Genomic DNA, 22,100 nt, shown 5'->3' with positions numbered 1-22,100 from the left:
AAAAAAAAAAAAAAAAACCCAACAAACACCAAAAATATAAGTTACCTTGAAGAAGGAATTTTTTTAAAAAAAATATTTTTTAGTTGTTGATGGACCTTTATTTTATTTATTTGTATGTGGTGCTGAGAATTGAACCCAGTGCCTCACGCATGCTAGGTAAGTGTGTTACCACTGAGCCACAACCCCAGTCCCGAAGAAGGAATTTTTGATACACATCAAACCCCACTGACCAAAAAATTTGGAAAAACAAGTTCCAATTAGAACTCAGTGGCCTAGCATCATGTATTAGGCCCTGGGCTCAATCTTTAGTACTGGCGGGGGGGGGGGGGGGGCAGGAATCAAGAAAAATATAAGAGAACTCAAAGACTCAATCCAGGAGGTCCGATATCTGAATAATAAGAGCTCTACAGAGGAAAAATTATGGAAAGTATCAAGTAAGTATCATAAGACAATTTCTTTAAACTGAAGTTACTTATAGCTCAAAAGATCCTCCCAAGGTCTAGACTTATATAAAGATATATCATGTGAAATTTGAGGTTGCTGAGATTATAATTTTTATAAGCTTCTAATGAGCGAATAAAAAAGAAGTCACGTAACACAAAGAACTGGGAACTCTTTAGAAAAGAGTGATTATTTTGGCAGGAATATTTAGACATTAGCAGAGAATGAGTGATACTTTCAAAACTCTACGAAAAAACTCTCGAATTGTGGCTCAGTGGCAGAGCACTTGCCTCGCACCTGTGAGGCACTGGGTTCAATCCTCAGCACTACATGAAAATAAATAAACAAAATAAAGATATTGTGTCCATGTATAACTAAAAAATATTTTTTAAAAACTCTTTTACCTGTCATACTGCCTGTATTCTCATACCATCAAATAAATATAAACATATGATAAAGACATTTAATGCCTCCAAGAAATTGCCTCCTATGAATCCTTACTACAAAAGCTACACAAGGGTATGCTTCAACTAAATGAAGGAGTATATCAAAAAACAAGATATAAGATATAGGAAACAAGATCCAATATAGGAGAGATGTAAAATGCTTGGAATGATGAGAAACAGAAATGGCCAATATCAGCACACAGCAGGAAAACAACTTTCCAGAGTGGAATAGATTCTAGAGGGAGGAATCCCTGAAAATAAATTCAACTAGCAAGTTATTTGATGTCTTTTTTTTAAACTTTTTTAAATTTTTTAGGTGTAGAAGGACACAACACAATGCTTTTATTTTTATGTGGTGCTGAGGATCGAACATGGGTCCCGCCCATGCTAGGCGAGTGCTCTACCGCTGAGCCACAATCCCAGCCCTACTGATGTCTTTTAGCAGGTCTAGGATATTTACTCTTTTGTTATAATGTCTGAGGATAGACTGAAAGATACCCAGAAAACAGAGCAAACAAACAAAATGAGGCAATCTTTAACAACACAGAGGAAAACAAACAGGCAAGAAAGGAAATACTGTAACACATTAGTAGGCTCAGCTATGAATACTATTTATACAGACATAATAATGTAAATATTAAAAAATGGTTGAAACAAACACTGTTAATATAAGCGCTCTGGGAGAATAAAGAGGATGCATGTGGGACGGCAATGTGGGGAAGAAATCAAGAGAGCAAACGGAATCATTACCTTCCATAATTGGAAAAAACTAAAATACTGTCAATGCACATAAAAAGTCAATACTGATTAGTGAAAACAACTGGAATACAGATAAGTTTATGATTTTTCTTTACCTCCCACTAATGGTTAATTCACTCTGTTCCTCTGATTCCCTTCTCTTGTTTACCTGGGCTTTTTCGTGGGGGGTGCGCCATCATTGAAGAATCCAAAAAGCTCGTCTATATCAGAGGCCTGGCTCCCTGTAGAAGCCATCCAGTTTCTAAAAAAATTAAATACCACATACCACAATTAGAACTGTAAAGAACGCTATTTAAAATAGCACATAGATTCAATAGTTTTAATAAACTATATACGCTTTATAGGTTTTTTGGGTGCCCCCTACTAATGAAAATCCAAAGCATTCCAAAGTTAAGGAATTAATTTGTCTAAATGAAGTCACCTTGAAATTATAGGACCTTGGTGCCCTACACTGTCATCTTATTTCTTCTATTCCTGAAGGCCTCCCATGCAACCTGCCATCGAAAAAAAAAAAAAAAAAACCTCACAATGTCCCAATTCATGTTAATTATTGGCCTTCATTTTGTGGGGCTTAAGAAATACCTGATAGCCTTCCACATAAGACCAGTTTGGGGAATACCTAGAAGATAAAAACACCCATGGATAAGTTCCCAATTATCCATTTACTCTCAGCTGAAGAAATCACTTGAGTCAAGATCGAACAACCAATACTAATTTGCTGACTATTAGAGATTCTTGGTCACCTACTGAACAACTGCGTCCTCAAAGGCAGAGGACATTCCCTAGTATTCTCATGTAGGGGACTTTGAAATCAGCCATTGTGATAAACGGTAAAGGTAATATAAAGGTAACAAAGATGAAAAATGGCCAATATGTTCAGGTACTGGAAAAACTAGAAAAAGTAAAAGGATTAAATGGATTAGCATGAGAACTACAAAGAACAGTTTTACTATTCAAAACTTTAGCAAACTTACTAAATCTAAGGAATTTTAAAAATGGCAATAACATTTTAAACGCACATTCCCAATATAGAAGACAAGGCATACAACCAGAATTTTGGGTATTTTATTACATTCCATTGTCAAAATTTAGAAAGAACAAAACTACTAATAATTACTGGAACTTACTATTTCATTAGAAAGCTTTTTTCTTCATTAAAACTTTAAGTTTACTGAACCAATTCTTCTGGTAAACAGAAGGCTTGGTTCTTTACCCCATATTCTATCCCACATAAGGAAATTCTTCTTTAATATCTAAATCATCAGGAAAATAAAAATCATAAAAATCACAAGAGTTAGGAAGCAGATCACCTTCCATTCAAACCTTTGATTCTGGCTGGCGAGAAAGCTGGGACTCAGGAGATGACAGATTACTGAAATCAGTAAACCTAGCCTTAACTCAATCATTTGGTATACTTGCTAAAAGGATACTGTAGATTCTAAAAAAGAAGTCTTACTTTTTAAAGGACATTTCCTGAACAAAGACTAAAACCAATGAACCAGAATCTTCAGGGTATTCTTTAAATAGGAAACATCTAAATAAAACACAAATTTAACTTTTCTAGAATGCAACTATTTTAATATACATTGGGTATATATTAGGTACACCATCATGTCATTTTTCCTTCAAGTGTATCATTTACTATAGTATTAACAGCTTCCCAATGTGGTAATACTCATCCTGTTTTGTTTTTGGTTTTTTGAGTATTAGGGATTGAACCTAGGAGCACTTAACCACCAAGCAACATCCTCAGCCCTTTTTTATTTTCCATTTTGAGACAGGGTCTCACTAAGTTGCTTAGGGATATGCTAAATTGCTGAGGTTGACCTTGAACTTGTGATCGTCCTGCCTAAGCTTCCTGACTTGTTGGGATTACAAGTGTGCACCAACTCACCAATCCTTTCATGTATGTGGTTATTTCCTATTGTAATTTTCTAGATGAAGAACTTGTGATAGAAAAGTGGTTACTTCTTCCATATCAAGGACAACTCATGAGTTTGGGATACTATTTAGAAGATACAAGGAAAAGCATAATTGCTTATGCTTTTTCCATAAATATGGTTCTATAAAACTCTCATCTAAACAAATCAGAACCAAGTAAAACATCATGTACTGAAAAGCATAAAATGTAAAAGGAAGTTGATTTAAGTTTTGAAGATACACAGTTTCAGAATTCAATGCTAAGCAGGGCGTAGTGGCACAATACCTACAATCCCAGCAACTCAGAAGGCTGAGGTAGTCTCTCACCACTGGATAGATCTTCCAAACAAAAGTTGAATAAAGAAACTATAGAACTCAATAACACAATCAATAACTTAGACTTAACTGACATATATAGAATATTTCAACCTGCATCAAGTGGATACACTTTCTTCTCAGCAGCACATGTATCCTTCTCTAAAATAGACCATATACTATGCCACAAAGCAACTCTTAGCAAATACAAAAAAGTAGAGATATTACCACGCATTTTATCAGATCATAATGAAATGAAACTGGAAATCAACGACAAAATAAAAAATAAAAATTTCTCCATCACCTGGAGACTAAACAATATACTACTAAATGAACAATGGGTGGAGATTAAAAAATTCCTAGAGGTAAATGAGAACATGGACACAACATATCAAAATCTCTGGGACACTATGAATACAGTACTATGAGGAAAATTCATTGCATGGAGTTCATTCTTTAAAAGAAGAAAAAGTCAACAAATAAATGACCTCACACTATATCTCAAAGCCCTAGAAAAAAGAAGAACAAACCAGCAGCAAAAGCTGTAGAAGGCAAGAATAATTAAAATTAGAGCTGAAATCAATGAAATCGAAACAAAAGAAACAACTGAAAAAATGACAAAACTAAAAGTTGGTTCTTTGAAAAAAAAAATAAAACTGACAGACCCTTAGCCATGCTAACATCTGAGAACTCAAATTACCAGCATATATGATGAAAAAGGTAATATCACAACAGACATTTCAGAAACACAAAGAATAATTAGAAATTACTTTGAAATCTTATACTCCAATAAGATAGAAGACACTGAAGGCATCAACAAATTTCTTAAGTCATATGATTTGCCCAGATTGAGTCAGGAAGATATACACAATTTAAACAGACAATATCAAGTGAGGAAACAGACGCCCAGGACCAGATGGATACACAGCCGAGTTCTGCAAGACCTTTAAAGAAGAACTAATACCAATACTCTTCAATTTATTTCAGGAAATAAAAAAGAGGCAGTAATTCCAAACTCATTCTATGAGGCCAATATCACCCTGATCCCAAAACCAGGAAAAGACACATCAAAGAAAGAAAACTTCAGACCAATATCTCTAATGAACATAGATGAAAAAATTCTCAATAAAATCCTGGCAAATCGAATACAAAAACATATTAAAAAGATTGCGCATCACGATCAAGTGGGATTCATTCTAGGGATGCAAGGTTGGTTCAACATATGGAAATCAATAAATGTAATTCATCACATCAATAGACTTAAAGATAAGAATCATATAATCATCTCAATATACGCAGAAAAAGCATCTGACAAAATATAGCACCCCTTTATGTTCAAAACACTAGAAAAACTAGGGATAACAGGAACATATCTCAATATCGTAAAGGCTATCTATGCTAAGTCTCAGGCCAATATCATTCTAAATGGAGAAAAATTGAAGGTGTTCCCTCTAAAAACTGGAACAAGACAGGGATGCCCTCTTTCACCACTTCTATTCAACACAGTACTTGAAACACTGGCCAGAGCAATTAGAGAGATGGAAGAAATCAAAGGGATATGTACAGGAAAAGAAGAACTTAAATTAGCACTATTTGCTGACGATGATTCTATACCTGGAAGACCCAAAAAACTCCACCGGAAAACTTCTAGAACTTGGGCTGGGGATGTGGATCAAGCGGTAACGCGCTCGCCTGGCATGCACGGGGCACTGGGTTTGATCCTCAGCACCACATAAAATAAAATACAGATGTTGTGTCCACCGAAAACTGAAAAATAAATTAAAAATTTCTCTCTCTTCTCTCTTAAAAAAAAAAAAAAAAACTTCTAGAACTAGTAAATGAATTCAGCAAGTAGCAGGATATAAAATCAACACCCATAAATCAAAGGCATTTCTGTGTATCAGTGACAAAGCCTCTGAGAAGGAAATGAGGAAAACTACCCCATTTACAATAACCTCAAAAAAAAAAAAAAAAAAGATATTTGGGAATCAACTTAACGAAAGAGGTGAAAGATCTAAACAATGAAAACTATAGAACCCTAAAGAGAAAAATCAAAGAAGACCTTAGAAGATGGAAAGATCTACCTTGCTCTTGGATAAGCAGAATTAATATTATCAAAATGACCATACTACCAAAAGCACTATACAGATTTAATGCAATTCCGATCAAAATCCCAAAGGCATTCCTCATAGAAATAGAAAAAGCAATTATGAAATTCATCTGGAAAAATAAGACATCCAGAATAGCTAAGTAATCCTTAGCAAGAAGAGTGAAGCAGGTGGCATTGCTGTAACAGACCTTAAACTATACTACAGAGCAATAGTAACAAAAACCACATGGTATTGGCACCATAACAGACTGGTAGACCAATGTTACAGAATAGAGGACACAGAAACTAACCCACAAAATTACAATTATCTTATATTAGACAAAGGTGCCAAAAACATGCATTGAAGAAAAAATAGCATTTTCAACAAATGGTGCTGGGAAACCTGGAAATCCATATGCAACAAAATGAAATTAACCCCGTATCTCTCACCATGCAAAAAACTTAACTCAAAATGGATCAAGGACCTAGGAATTAAACCAGAGACTTTGCGTCTAATACAAGAAAAAGTAGGCCCTAATCTTCATCATGTGGGATTAGGCCCCAACTTCCTTAATAAGACTCCTATAGCGTTTAAGAATTAAAACCAAGAATCAATAAATGGGATGGAATCAAACTAAAAAGTTTTTTCTCAGCAAAAGAAACAATCTGTGAAGTAAACAGAGAGCCTACATCTTGGGACAAATCTTTACCCACCATACATCAGATAGAGCACTAATCTCTAGGATATATAAAGAACTCAAAAAGCTAAGCACGGATAAAACAAATAACCCAATCAACAAATGGGCCAAGGACCTGAACAGACACTTCTCAGAAGAGAATATACAATCAATCAACAAATATATGAAAAAATGCTCATCATTTCTAGCAATCAGAGAAATGTAAATCAAAACTATGATATCATCTCACTCCAGTCAGAATGACAACTATTATGAAGACAAACAACAATAAGTGTTGGCGAGGATGTGGGGGAAAAAAAGTACACTCATACATTGCTGGTGGGGCTGCAAATTGGTGCAGCCAATATGGAAAGCAGTATGGAGATTCCTTGGAAATTTGAGAATGGAACCACCATTTGACCCAGCTATCCCTCTCCTCGGACTATATCCAAAGGACTTAACAGACACACAGCCACATCAATGTTTATATCAGCACAATTCACAATAGCTAAACTGTGGAGCCAACCTAGATGCCCTTCAGTGGATGAAAGGATAAAAAAAAATTTACGGCATATATACCCAATGGAATTTTACTCAGCAATAAAAGAGAATAAAATCATGGCATTTGCAGGTAAATGCATGGCACTGGAGAAGATAATGCTAAATGAAGTTAGCCAATCCCCCAAAATAAAATGCCGAATGTTTTCTCTGATATAAGGAGGACTCATAGTGGGGTAGGGAGGGGGAACATGGGATGAATAGATGAATTCTAGATAGGGAAGAGAGGAGGGAGGGAAAAGAAGGAGGCAGGGGATTACCAAGGATGGTGGAATGTGATGGACATCATTATCCAAAGTACATGTATGAAGACACGAATTGGGTGTCAACCTACTTTATAAACAAACAGAGATATGAAAAATTGTGGTATATATGTGTAATAAGAATTGTAATGCAAAAAATATACAAAGTACACGTATAAAGGCATGAATTGGCGTGAATATACTTTATACAAAGATATGATATGTGTAATAAGAATTGTAGTACATTCTGCTGTCATGTATTTAGAAAAATAAAGTCAATAAAAAGAAAAAAAGAAAAGGAAATAAATGTTAATTAATATTATTTTAGTTATATTTTATTATAAAATAAACACATAATGTATGTGTTTTATAATTATGCATTATATATACACACTCACTCTCTCTCTCTCTCTCTCTCTCTCTCTCTCTCTATATATATATATAGAGAGAGAGAGAGAGAGAGAAGGCTGAGGTAGGAGGATCCAAGTTCAAAGCCAGCCTTGGCAATTTAGCAAGACCCTGTCTCAAAAATTAAAAATAATCATAATCATAATAAAATAAAATTTTAAAAAGGAGCTTGGAGATATTAGCTAAGTGGTAGAGTAACCCTGGATCCAATCCCCAGTACCCTGTCAGAACTCAATGCTCAATTCAGTTACTAAACCAGTTTTACTTAACTCTTATAGTATTTACCATGTGCCATACACTATTTATAAATACTAATTCATTCAATCCACATAACCTTATTAGGTACTATGTGGTCAAGCATCCCTAACCTGAAAATCACCAATCCAAAATGTTCCAAACCTGAAACAAAGGTCTATGACAACTAAAAAAAAAAAAAAAAAAAAAAAAAAAAAAAAGCAAGATTTCCTTCCTTTAGTTAAAAGTGAAGGAAAAAGAATGGCTTATTTTTCTAGAATGAACACAGACTTCATTTCTGTAAAGAAAAAAGATAGTCATCTTATGACCTGAGAGGAAACCCAACCCCTCTAATTGTGGCTTTTGAACTAATTCTAACACATCTGGCTTTTAGCAGCTGTGGGGGAAGGGAAGAAGAAAAAGATGTTGAGAGTAAGGTACTACAAAAGAAGACTCAAGTTGTTGACAATGAACAAACTGAATAAATCATTTTGCTTGGGTAGTTGATAAATTCAGTTCATAATATAGACTGTAGCTTTTCCTATCAGTGTATAAAAGCAAACTTACCCTTTCCTTCTTCCAAGGCACAGAGATAGAAATTATGTCTAGCTGTGCAGAGATTTGATTCCTCTGAGTATGCTGAAATACTGAGCTAAGTACCCTGATCCTTCTGAGCTTGAAATATTTCTTCTACCCATGGCTAATTTGTTAGCTCTTACTTTTATTTTAAGTGTGCCTGACACCCTTGACTTTCTATAGATAAGATCTGATTCAGACTCATTTCTTTAAAATTTCTTTATCATAGTAACTGATAAAATGCTAGCTTTTTTTTTTTTACCAGCAAATAAATAATTTGTTACCAGCAAATAATAATCCACACGTGAACAATGTGAGAAGAGCCTCACCAGAAGTAGGATTTGTGAAGGCTTCAAGTTAAGGACCGAGACCCAATCTCAGCACATTGGCACACACTTGTAATCCTAGCAACTAAAGAGGCTTAGGCAGGAGGATCACAAGTTCAAGGCCAGCCTCAGCAACGTAGGAAGCCCCTGTCTCAAAATAAAATAAAAAAGACTGGAGATATAATTCACTGGTAGAGGGCCCCTTACTTCAATCACCAGTAATCACCTCCTTGCCCCCCACCCCCCGAAAAAGAAAAAAAAACAGAACAAAATCAAAAAGGACTGAAACTCAAATTCTAGTAAGTCATTTAACCCAATATCCAATAAGTCACACTAGCATTTCAGGCTCCTGAGCTCAGATAATGTTTATATTGATTATTTTCAATTACAAGCCAAATTAACACATCACATATAAGAAGCAAAACTACTTTAGGAAGGAATATGGAACTTTTGAATTAGAAGTTGGTGATCAGAAATGACGATTTTACCGTGCAAAAATGACAACTTCTTTCTTTGTCACTGCTTTCCCTCCTGAGAAACTTCTGAGAAGATATAGCCTGCGAACAATGACACACGTTGCTAAAGAAGGACTTTGAGAGTATTTAATTCAATCAAAATGTGTTCCATGTACCAAGCAGTATGACCTTACAAACAATTCCACCACAAATAACAAGTTGTTCATTAAAAATGAAATACATAAATCTTTAAGGGCAAGATTTTATGTTCAGTGAATCCTTAAAAATTAAATTCCTCGAGGCCCTGAGTTTGATCCCCTGTACCAAAAAAAAAAAAAAAAGAAGAAAAATTAAATTCCTTTAAAATAATGTGAGTTATGTATGTTGATAACCTTGACAGGTTACTTTTCATGCTGGCAGAATAAACACAAAATGCTGCCTACAAATGCTGGTCCTTTTAAGTCTGAAGAATCCCAGAAGATGAGAAGATGCTCATTATAGAGGATATCTTTTATGAGTTGAAATTTGACCAGTCTTTTTTTTTTATTTGTTCTAATTAGTTACACATGACAGTAGAATGCATTTTTGACACATCATACATAAATGTAGTACAACTTCTCATTTTTCTGGTTGTACCTGATAATAGAGTTACAATGGTTGTGTAATCACATATGCACATAGGGTAATTATGTCCGACTGAAATTTGACCAGTCTTTACGATGGAAAGACTTTTTCTGTCGTAAATATCAAAATGTCAAGCACATACCAACCTAATTTTCATACATTTCACTTCCTTGAGGATTCTGACTAAACTAGAACTGAAATTTTTAAAAATTGTTTTAAAAATTTTAAACCAAAAATATTTTAAATAATAAAAAAATAAAGCTTAGTTAACTTTATGAATGAAAACTTCCAAGAATAGGTCAATGTCTGTAGTGATTAAGTAAATTCACTGGCAGCACAAGGTGAAACATCTTGAAAGTCCTCACATTGTGGGTATGGATTGGAACCCATTAACAGCAAAACCAAAGACAGAAGAAAAACAAATATAGAAAGTATGTCTGTTTTTACATTATTGTTAGAACTAACTAAAAGGAAAATAAAATGTTCTACAAGATATATATATATATATATATATACACACACACCCACTAAATCAAGTCCATCAAGTCCAATCATTATAAGATTACTTTTGGGTTTCTATCCAACACACTATTTTAAAAAAATAATAATGGATTAAAAAAAATCAGATATCCATCATAGGCTCCTAATTACAATTAAAGCAGTTATCAAAAACCCAATAAAGAGGGATTTAAGAATAAGCTTGTTTTAAATACAATTATTCTCTTTTAATTTTGTTATGTAACAGCTTTAAGCTATTAATGTTTACTAAATGCTAGGCTTCTGACCTTCCTACTTAGAATGGCAACAGAACTGGAGGCCCAAAAGGGGTTGTCACATTTCCTTTTAAAGAAAAGGAGGATAAACTACTAGATTTGGGGGAGATTTCTATGCAGTTCTGCCTCAAGGAGAGAAAAGACCTGCTAAGTTTCTCAAGGGCCCTTCCATTTGGCAGTTATATGAACTTGGACCATTTTCTTTTTTTACCACATTTTGCTTCAGAAAGTCAAAGACCATGCTTCTGAATATCTTCTTTGGTAATCTTATCTCCGGTTCAATCTCATAGAAAACAGCCAGAACTATGAATGACAACCCATGGAATGGATTCCAATATAAAACCACTCTAATATGTAACCATCATGACAAACTGGGAAAGGAATCAACTACAAGTTTTTAAAAGTACAAAAGGATATTGTGGTTAGAGAACAAAAATTCAGAACGTGGAAAAAAAAGAAAAAAAAAAAAAGCTGTGGGCAAGTATGGCTGGAATAGTGCTAGTGATCTCACTAGATAAACTGAGCACAGTTTTCACCAGTCCTGGGAATTGAACCCAGGGCGTTGCACACACTAAGCAAGCACTCTACCATTGAGCCAAATCCCCAGCTCTTTTAAAAAATTTTATTTTGAGACATGGTCTTGCTAAGTTGCCAAAGCTGGCCTCGAACTTGTGATCCTTTGGCCGGATGTCTTGAGTAGCTAGGATTATAGGAATGTGCCATGAGTGTAGTTTTTAAAAAAATAATATGTACTTTAATATTTTTATTAGTGCTTAACAGTTATATATAATAGTGGGGTTCATTCTGACATATTCATACATGCATATAATAGAGCATGGTTCTGTTCTTTATGAAGAGTATTGTACATATGAAATAAAGATGATGCTGAATAGCTGTACCCATAGGATACACTTGATATGCACACAACTTTAGTAATATTCTACTATATTGGCCATTGATTAGAATTTTATGAAAGTAGTGTGCCCAATTTAAAACTAGAACCTTAAGGAACACATATAAAATTTCACTGACTCAAAGAACAGAAGATGTGAATCACCAAATATTTTGAAAAGGATTTGGTGCTGCTGGTATAGAAAGAAAACAAGAGATGTGATAACACCTGCTCTTAAAACTGAACCCAATCTTCATCCTATCTCTTCCTCTCTAGATGCAAGTGACTTGATACCTCTGCTATCCTTTCCTGTAAAACAAACTCTTTTTTAATTTGAATCCATCCCATTTATTGATTCTTGACTTTAATTCTTGCGCTATAGGGTCTTATTAAGGAAGCTGGGGCCTAAACCCACATGATAGAGATTTGGGACTATTTTTTCTTCTAATAGGCACAGTGTCTCTGGTTTAATTCCTAGGTCCTTGAACCACTTTGAGTTTTGTGCATGGTGAGAGATTAATTTAATTTAATTTTGCTGTATACAAATTTCCAATTTTCCCAGCACCATTTGTTGAAGAGGCTATCTTTTCTCCAATGTATGTTTTTGGCACCTTTGTCTAATATAAGATAGCTGTAATTATGTGAGTTAGATTCTGTGTCCTCTATTCTGTACCATTGGTCTACCAGTCTATTTTGGTGCTAATACCATGCTGTTTTTGTTCCTATTGCTCTGTAGTACAGTTTAAGGTCTGTTATAGTGATGCCACCTGCTTCACTCTTCTTGCTAACGCTTCTTCTCAGCAAAAGAAACAATAAGTGAAGTGAACAGAGAGCCTATAGATCGGGAGCAAATTTTTACCACTCGCACATCAGATACAGCACTAATCTCTATGGTATATAAAGAACTCAAAAAGCTAAGCACAAATAACCCAATCAACAAATGGGCCAAGGACCTGAATAGACACCTCTCAGAAGAGGATATACGATCAATCAACAAACATAAAAAAATGTTCAACATCTCTAGCAATTAGAAAAACGCAAATCAAAACTACTCTAAGATATCATCTCACTCCAGTCAGAATGGCAGCTATTAAGAATACAAAAAATAAATGTTGACGAGGATGTGGGGAAAAAGGTACACTCATACACTGCTGGTGGGACTATGGAACTAACCTAGATGTCCTTCAGTCGATGAACGGATAAAGAAAATGTGTATATATATATACACACAATGGAATATTACTTAGCATTAAAAGAGAATAAAATCATGGCATTTGCAGGCAATGGATGGAGCTGAAGATTATAATGCTAAGTGAAGTTAGCCAATCCCCCAAAACCAAATGCTGAATGTTTTCTCTGATATAAGGAGGCTGATTCATAGTGGGGTTGGGAGGGGAAGCATGGGAGAATTAGACGAACTCTAGATAGGGCAAAGATGTGGGAGGGGAAGAGAAGGGGCATGGGGTTAGAAATGATGATGGAATGAGATGGATATCATTACCCTAAGTACATGCATAAGGACACAAATGGTGTGAATATACTTCGTACACAACCAGAGATAAATTGTGCTCTATATGTGTCATATGAATTGTAATGCATTCTGCTGTCATATATAACAAATTAGAATAAAAAAAATAAAAAACAAAAAACAAAAAGAAAAAGAACCCAAAGTCTGCTGGCTTCTAAGATGACAAGCTAAAAATTGTGATGATAAAATCTTTAGTCTTTACTAAGTGCTATGTCCATAAGAATGTGATCCAACTTTAGTCTTTTATTCACAGAAAAGGAGATCTGTTTGTTCAGCTGACCTATTAACTGAATTTAAGAAACTTTGTATTACTTTGTAATTACCTAATTCAAGTTAAGAACGTGTGTGTGTTTATTTATTACCATTTGCAGAACATTCACAGAATCTGTTCTCTGCCTAATTATTCAGGTTTTGGCATATATGAATTTTTAAAAACTGACTCAGAAGAAACTCATTCCTAAAAGTCTCCCTCCAGCTCCTCTACAGGCCCGATATTCTCTGTCCTGGAAGCCTTTCTTTGTATTGCCTGTTTCTTCTGTCTAGAATGTTGTCCCTCACTTATGTGCCCAGGTTTCCAAGCTTTTCCTCAAGTCACACCCATTGATTTGATGCTACCCTAACATCCTATTTACAATGTATAATGGATTGCACATATTCTCCTGCCCCCATGTTAACTCATTTTTCATAGCATATGCCACCCCCACTATACCATATACCACCTCCACCATACCATAAGAACCCAGGGATGCTTAACCACTGAGCCACATTCCCTGCCTTTTTTTATTTTGAGACGGTATTTCCCTACATTGTTCGCAGCCTTGCTAAGTTGCTGAGGCTGACTGAACTTGTGATCCTCCTGCTTCAGCCTCCCAGAGATGACAGGCTTACAGTCATGCACCACCACGCCCAGCTTCCAATTTTATTATTAATATTACAATAACTATACTAATTATGCTTATAATTTGACATTTGCCTTCTCTGACTAGAACGTAAGCTCCTTAAAGACATGAATCTCTTCTTTGAAAGAAACTTCTTATGAAACAGAGAAAGGATTTCAATTAAAAGAAACACTCTGCTAACCAGGAACGGTAGTGTGCACCTGCAGGACCAGCTACTTGGGAGGTTGAGGCAGGAAGATCACTTAAACCTGTGAGTTTAAGACTAGCCTGGGCAAAATAGTAAGACCCTATCTCAAAAAAAAAAAAAAAAAAGAAAGAAAAAAAGACCCTGTTACTGTTTTTAATACAGCAAGGACCATGACCATAAAATGCAATTTTAGATTTTCAACGGCACAAATGGGAAAAATTGCATACACAGTAAATCAACACTTAGACTATCATTATGGTAATGTTTATATGAGTGAAGGAAATCTGACTCAGCAGACAAAAGGACTTCAGACTTTTAATTTCAAAACCATCACTTGCACTAATATTTTATATAAAAACTGCTTTATTTCTATAATTCAAGTTTCAGATATCTAAGATGTAAACTTATTTTTAAGGGTGGATTGGGGTGGGGACTATCGGGAATTGAGCCTGGGGCCTTGCACATGCTAGGCAAAGTGCCCTACTATTGAGCACTATTTCCAGCCCTTTTTATTTTGAGACAGGGTTTTGATAAATTGCCCAATTTGGTCTCAAACTTGTGATCCTCCTGCCAAATTGCTGGGATTACAGGTGCATGCCACTGTACCTGGCTTAAGAGTGGTTTCAAGGGGAAAATTCCTAGCAAATGACTCAATAGGACTAAAAAATTTAGTTTTTATTTTACAAATCTATCTGAAGTACTTTACAGTCAGAGAAAAAGAAAAGTTCAGGGAACAGCAAAGGGATTTCAAAATACAAACTGGATTAAGTCATGGTTTAAACTCATTCCATGGCTTCTCACTGTGCTTAATAATGTGGAACTACTCATCATGTTTACAAGACCTGGCATGATTCAGCACAAGAGGGCTCATTTCAGTTTAACTATTCCTGGTTTTCCATTCCCTTCACTCAAGTGCCTCATCTGTACTTCAGCTCTTTAGCTGCATCTCTTCATATCTGCAGTCATTGGACTCTCCTACAAGAATAAAAGCTCTTTTAAACCAGGCAAGGTGATATACATCTGTAATCTCAGCAATGTGGGAGGCTGAGCCAGTTAGTATCATCAAGTTCGAGGATAGCCTCAGCAACTTAGTGAGACCCTGTCTCAAAATAAAAAGGGCTGGGTATGTATGTAGCTCAATGGTGGAATGACCCTAGGTTCAATCCCAAGTACCAAAAAGAAAAAAAAAAAAAAAAAAACTATTTTAGTACAAGTACAGTATCTGTCTTACTGATAATCCTATCCCCAGCCCCATCCCAGTTTCAAATAAATAGTCAGTGTTCACAGTGTAGAAAATGTTAATATTTGCTGATCCAATGAATGTACATCTACCATGTGTTAAAACGTTAAGAGATCAACTGAGGGCTGGGGATGTAGCCCAGTGGTAGAGTGTCTGCCTGACATAGAAGAGGTCCTAGGTTAGAGCCCCAGCAAAGAAAAAAAAAAAGTTAGTTGAGATCAATCGATATGCCTAATTTTTTGAGCTGTTATAAACCAGGATGAATGGGTAAAATGATATGATTTCCTTTCACGCGAAATAAATACCTTCTCAGGCTGACATCTATCACCCATCCACCACTCACCTTCTTAAGACTAATGTTCATCCCTGCACATAAAAAGGCTAACCTGTTGTGGAGAAATTTTTAATTTTTCTTTTCTTTTTCTTGGGGGGGGGGGTAATACTGGTGTGATTGAACCTAGGCCCTCGAGCATACTAGGCAAGTGCTCTACCATTTGGCTATACCATCAGTCCTAGAGGAATCGCTATCTTTCAGTTTCTGCTTCCCAACTACATGAAAAGAAATTATGGTCATAGAACACTTTTGCTGAAAGTCTACTGATGTGTTTTATGAAATGAAGCTACCTGCACTTAATTCTGTCCACTTCCAGTGTGTAGTTTTCTTATGGTCTGACCATTTTATATTCTGTAGTTTGTAGCGTTTAAAATGAAAGGAATCACATTAGATACAAGTTTTTGAATTTTCATGTTCAAATACCTACTAAATGTCAGGTATTGTGTTAAGAATATTACTATTACTGCCTTTAGCTCACCTCCCCTAAACACTACCCAGAATTTACAAAAAGCCAGGCAGTGTTTTCTGTACTGCACATTCATCCTCCTGCAAGACACTCTATTATCATCACATATCCCGAACACTGTAGATAATGCAACTGAGGGGCAGATGTCTGAAGCAGCTTGCTAAAGGTTCAGCTATTATACAGTAGACATGGGACCTGGACTCCAGAGTCCATGTTGTTAAGACACAAGGAAATGCTGCCTAGCCACAGATGAGTAAAACATGGGCCATACCTTTAAAAGTAACTGTAAACAAGTATTTAGGACATGTTTGAACCAAGTTTAATAGGACCAAAGATACTAAACTAACATTTGTGCTGTAGGCAGATCAAGGAAGGCTTTAGGGAAATGAATAACCTTAAGGCAAAATTTGGAGAAATTGTTGGTATTTATCTTCCTTTGCCTCCTGGGAGCACCGGACACTTAAGTCTATTCTCATGTTTTCCTGGCTTTTCTTCTACTCTGTAGTAAAAGATTTTTCTCTGCCCATATGCTAAAAGTTGAAAGTCCTCACAGCTCTCCCTATTATTTACTTCACCCATTCACTCCCTTCCTTAAACCATTACTCTTATGGTGTAAAAGAGACTCTCGGCTCAGATCTCTATTGTGTTTCAAGTCCACAAGTTATCTACTTTAAAGTTTCAGTTAGCTCTTTAATACTTAGGGTTCCTTGAGGTCAAAATACAGTTCAACAACCTGCTCCTTATCATGTGCTACAAATCTCTGAATGGTAGAAATAATCCTTGGGTGAGAAGATTATGGGCAATTATTTCCTACTTTCTGTTTCAAGAACCAACATAAGTATTTCCTGATTTTTGAAAAAAAATTGTCCTGTACTTCAGAAATGTACCATTAAGCATATTCTGTAGATCCAGTTCCAATAATCTTTTCAGAACAAGATAATGAATAAAAGGGAACCTAGGAAAATCTAAATCTGTAACCTTAACCTAGCATGATACTCGACAGGTTATTTTTTTCTCTAACAAAAATTAATTGAAAATTCAATATTTTCTTTGCTATGTCAATGATCTGAGAGTTGAAAACACTGGTTAGATCTGAAACAAAAATCTCAAAGCTCCAAGGACAAAGGTGTTGTCTGTCACAAAGTGCACCAACTTCTAACTTAGAAGAAATAGTTCTAAAAGCACTGCTTTGTTGAGTGGGAAACATCAGTCAAAATGGTCAGTTACAATAACTGAGGAAAAAAATTCATGAGAGAAAGGCAAGTTAGGGGAACCTAAAACATGCTTTCACAAACAGCTCAGACTTCTTTCATAAAGAGGTCAGTGGATCATCATTGTTTATTGCAGTTCTAGTTACAATAGCTAAGCTATGGAACCAACCTAGGTACCCTTCAGCAGATGAATGGATAAAGAAACTGTGGTACATATATACAATGGAATATTACTTAGCCATAAGGAAGAATGAAATTATGGCACTTGTCAGTAAATGAATGGAACTGAAGTCTATCATGCTAAGTTAAATAAGCCAATCCCCACAATCCAAAGGCTGAATGGTCTCTCTGATATGTGGATGCTTACACACAATAAAGGGGGAGAGAGGAATATAAGTTCATTGGATTGGACAAAGGGAAATTAAGGGAAGGGAGAGGAGATGGGAATATGAGGACAGCAGAATGAACTGGACATAACTTTTCTATGTGCATATATGAATACACAACCAGTGTAACTCCATATCACATACAACTGCAAGAATGAAAAGATATACTCCATGTATGTATAATATGTCAAAATACAACCTACTGTCATGAATATCTAAAAAGAACAAAACAAAAGGTCAGTGGAAGACAAGGGAGGACTTCCAGGGAGTACACAGAGTGCAATGGATACTTCATCCTGGAAAAAGTATTTTGCCAGGGGCAGTGGTGCATGCCTGTAATCCCAGCAGCTTGGGAGGCTGAGGCAGGAGGATCACGAGTTCAAAGCCAGCCTCAACAATGGTGTGGAGCTAAGCAACTCAGTGAGACCCTGTCTCTAAATAAATAAAAAACAAAATTGGGCTCGGGATATGGTTCAGTGGTCAAGTGCCCCTGAGTTCAATCCCTGGTACCCCCCAAAAGAAAGCATCTTTCCTCCCTGGTTGAAAAAGAACAAAGGCCATTTAAGTACTGTAGGAAATATGTAAAGTCCAGTTACTTGACAGCAAAATGAAAGGGCTGGGATGTGCTTCAGTAGCAGAGGGCTTGCTTAGCATATAAGAGGCCCAGGGTTCAATCCTCAGCCCTGTAAATAAATGAATAAATAAAAGGCAGAGCAAAATGAAAACCAACCCATTTCCCACATGGAGATAACCATTGCCAACATTTTGGCTTATTAGGAGAGAAGCACATTTAAAACGAATTCTTGGAAGAAGTCCGAGCATCCTAGGTTCAGGTTCTTATTGATCAAAAGAATACTTCACTACAGAGTGCCCCTGATTTACACCATAAATCTTCTGACATACTAAATTCCCTTTCTTAGTGTCTTCTTTTGTTTCCCAATTCTTCCTCCTCCATTTACTTTAGTGTTTTAGTAAAAGTAACTTAAAAATTCTCAAGCAGCTTGTGGATTCAACATAAGTTCAGTAGTGCTTGGTGCTGGGTGTAGTGCTTGGTGCTGGATGTGCTGCTAGGTACGTAGAGCACTTGCCTAGGATGTACAAGGCCCAGGCAGCGTGCACATGCATACACACGCACACACCCACATGCACGCACGCATGCACGCACAGGAGTACCTGTTTCCACAAAACAAAGCAAGCATCAGCACACTTCTGGTAGTTGGGGAATGTGAGGCACTGGAATGAGTGGGAATCTGGGACAAAGACAGTGGAGGACTACTGGTCTCTGGCCCCACCCCATGGACAGAACTGCCATGGAATCTGTAGCACTGCAATGAATCACAAATTCTGGCAACAGAACTCAAAGGGCTCCTTAGGGCAGAGTTAAAAAGGCAAGGCCAACTCTTAAGGCACTTGAAGATAAATAAGCAAAAGTTGAAAGATCAGCTTCTGAAAAGAACAGAGGAAACATTTCTTCTGTTTGATTTATAGGTATTATTGTGCTGCTGTCTTTCATGACACTTAGAATAAAAACTTAGTGATTTTTTTGTTTGTTTGGTACCAGAGATTGAACCCAGGGGCGCTTAACCACTGAGCCACATCACCAGCCCTTTTTGTATTTTATTTAGAGACAGGGTCTCGCCAAGTTGCTGAGGCTAGTTTTGAACTCACCATCCTCCTGCCTCAGCCTCCTAAACTGCTGAGATTATAGGCACTTGCCACTACACCAGCCCAGCCTGGCTGGTAAGAATTTCTCTCTTACTGTTTTCAAGTATCCCCATCAAAATGACAACAGATTTTTTTTTTAATATAAAACCAGGAATGAGGGAAAAGAAGATAAGACTTCAGCAGACGAACAGAAAGTTTTAAATGTCAACCTGAAAACCTGGATCGGCAGAGTCTCTATTTATGGCAGAATTCTCTTTACCCCCTGCTAAACCATAAAACTATCCCACGTACTTTTCCTAACTTCAAATCCAGAGGCTTAGAGAAAAATGAACCAAAATCTGAAAAGGCTCCAGAGTCAAATACATCAGTAGGAACAAAGAACTAAAAATATATAGATTATGCCAAAAGGCACATACTAAATTGTGGTTCAAGCCCTGTTCCTTGTCCTTGCAACCAAAACATTGTCAGCTGAACAAATACCAGCAAACATATACATCTGTACAAACACATGCACAAAATCCATACATGTCAATCACCCTACAGTAATGCTCACCATCCAACAAGATACAACATGGTATTTCACTCTTAACAAAAAAACAAAGCAAACAAAAAGAACAAACAGCTAGGATCATTAAACCTCTGAAGAAATCATTCATGGAAGAGTTCATTCATTCCTTAATCATTAAAAACATCTACTAAGTGCCAGGTACTGTTCTAGATCTGAAGTTATAGCAGTGAATGAAACAAAACAAATAAAATCCCTGTCCTTGTGGATTTTATATTGTAGGGATGGGAGACAAATAAGATGCCTAGTGTGCTAAATGGTGACAAATACTCTTGAGAAAAACAAAGCAGGAAACAGAAATGGGGGCCTGCATTTTTAAGAAGTCACTTGAAGGAGCTTAGATAGCTCTGGATATCTGAGGGAAGTTCTGGGCAAAGAAGTATAGGTGGAAAGCCTCCCAATCACCTGGAGGAAATGGAGTCAATGCAGAGAGCAGAGGAAATCTAAAAACCCACAATGTGAGCCTATTGTATTTGTGTAACAAGAACGCATGCTATTTTTTTTCTTTTTAAAATTTTTTTAAATTTATAAATCACAGCGGAATAAATTACAATTCTTATTACACATATAGAGCACAATTTTTTATATCTCTGGTTGTATACAAAGTATATTCACACCAATTAGTGTTTTCATACATGTACTTTGGATAATAATGATCATCACATTCCATCATCATTTCTAACTCCATGCCCCCTCCCTTCCCCTCCAACCCCTTTGCCCTATCTAGAGTTTGTCTATTCCTCCCATGCTCCCACTCCCTATCCCACTATGAATCAGCCTCCTTATATCAAAGAAAACATTTGGTATTTGGTTTTTATGAATGAATATTATTTTTTAAAAAAGCAAAAAGAAAAGGAAAGAAAGAAAGAAAAGATGTGAGAAAAGTTAGAGAAATGGTCCAAGGAAATGTTCCAGAACTGAAGGACACAATGAATGAATGAATGGGCCCACCAATAATACAGCACAAGAAATGAGGAAAGACCTGTACCATGGCATACCACCCTGAAACTCAGAACATCAGAGACAGAGAAAGAAAACAGAACAAGGTCACATAAAACAAGTTTAAATCACCAGGCCTCTAAAGCAATTACAAACATCACTAAATAGTATTGCAATGCCTTCAATGCTGTGAGGTAAAATTATTTCAAACCTCTAACTTGCTGAACCATCAAACAGTGTGTGGGGCAAAACAAAGTCATTCAAATACCTGTCAGGAAATGACAGGAATACATGCTTCAAGAAAACAAGGAGGAAGCTCAGAGAGAGGAAGACCTGGTTCCCTCACAGGAAGGAGGTGAGAGAAGGGTAGGGCAGTTCTAGGACACTTGGGCAGAAGTGCCTAAGAGGAACAGTAAATCTGGGAGGAGGAAAAGGCAGGGCTCCAATAAGCAAACAAGGTGGTACAAGTGCAGACAATGTTAGTGATAAGAATGTGACAAATATGTTAGCACACTTGGAAAAAAATTAACAGTAGGTACATGAAAAACACATGTGCAGGCCAACCTAAACTGGAGGAACACAGCTGTATCAGGTCATCTGGCTCTACAGTGAACAATATGTGGCAACAATATAAATACACAAACGTTGCCTGTAATAACCAAAGATGACAAATATAACTCTGTTAAGGGGAAGAGGGTGGGAAAGGTAGGGAAGTGGTAAGGTGGGTGAACTATAGGTCCACTGTAGGAACTCAACGGGCCCAATGTGAGGGGGAAAATAACCAATAGTTTATCAAATGATTTAGAAACATGAAGATCATGCCAGAGGAAAGAGCAAAAACCCTGACTGGCTGCCTCTAAAGAACAGAAATATAAGATAGGGAGAGAGGGAGGAGAGTCCCCCCCCCCCGCCCCTACCTAAGTCTTTCAGTCACTATAGGACTTT

The 22,100-nt window shown here is 36.4% G+C and overlaps 1 protein-coding gene across 5 annotated transcripts in view; it reads right to left on the bottom strand.

Annotated features, from left to right (window-relative positions):
• Fam118b (family with sequence similarity 118 member B) overlaps positions 1-22,100 on the bottom strand; it is a 50,902-nt gene that overhangs the window by 21,309 nt on the left and 7,493 nt on the right. For 3 of the 5 annotated variants that reach the window (XM_015499015.2, XM_048796098.1, XM_048796097.1), the window contains exon 2: positions 1,795-1,887. In XM_015499015.2, the coding sequence (XP_015354501.1) occupies positions 1,795-1,880 (86 nt within the window). In that variant the 5' untranslated portion in view covers positions 1,881-1,887. Of the gene's footprint in view, positions 1-1,794; positions 1,888-8,994; positions 9,124-9,479; positions 9,549-22,100 lie in introns of those variants that run through there. The other 2 variants (XM_015499014.2, XM_048796100.1) reach the window with 2 other exon arrangements.

This window comes from Marmota marmota, unplaced genomic scaffold (genome assembly GCF_001458135.2).
Source record: "Marmota marmota marmota unplaced genomic scaffold, marMar, whole genome shotgun sequence".
NCBI lineage: Eukaryota > Metazoa > Chordata > Mammalia > Rodentia > Sciuridae > Marmota > Marmota marmota.
Note: the sequence above shows the minus strand (reverse complement) of the source record. Positions and strands in the feature narration are given on the sequence as shown.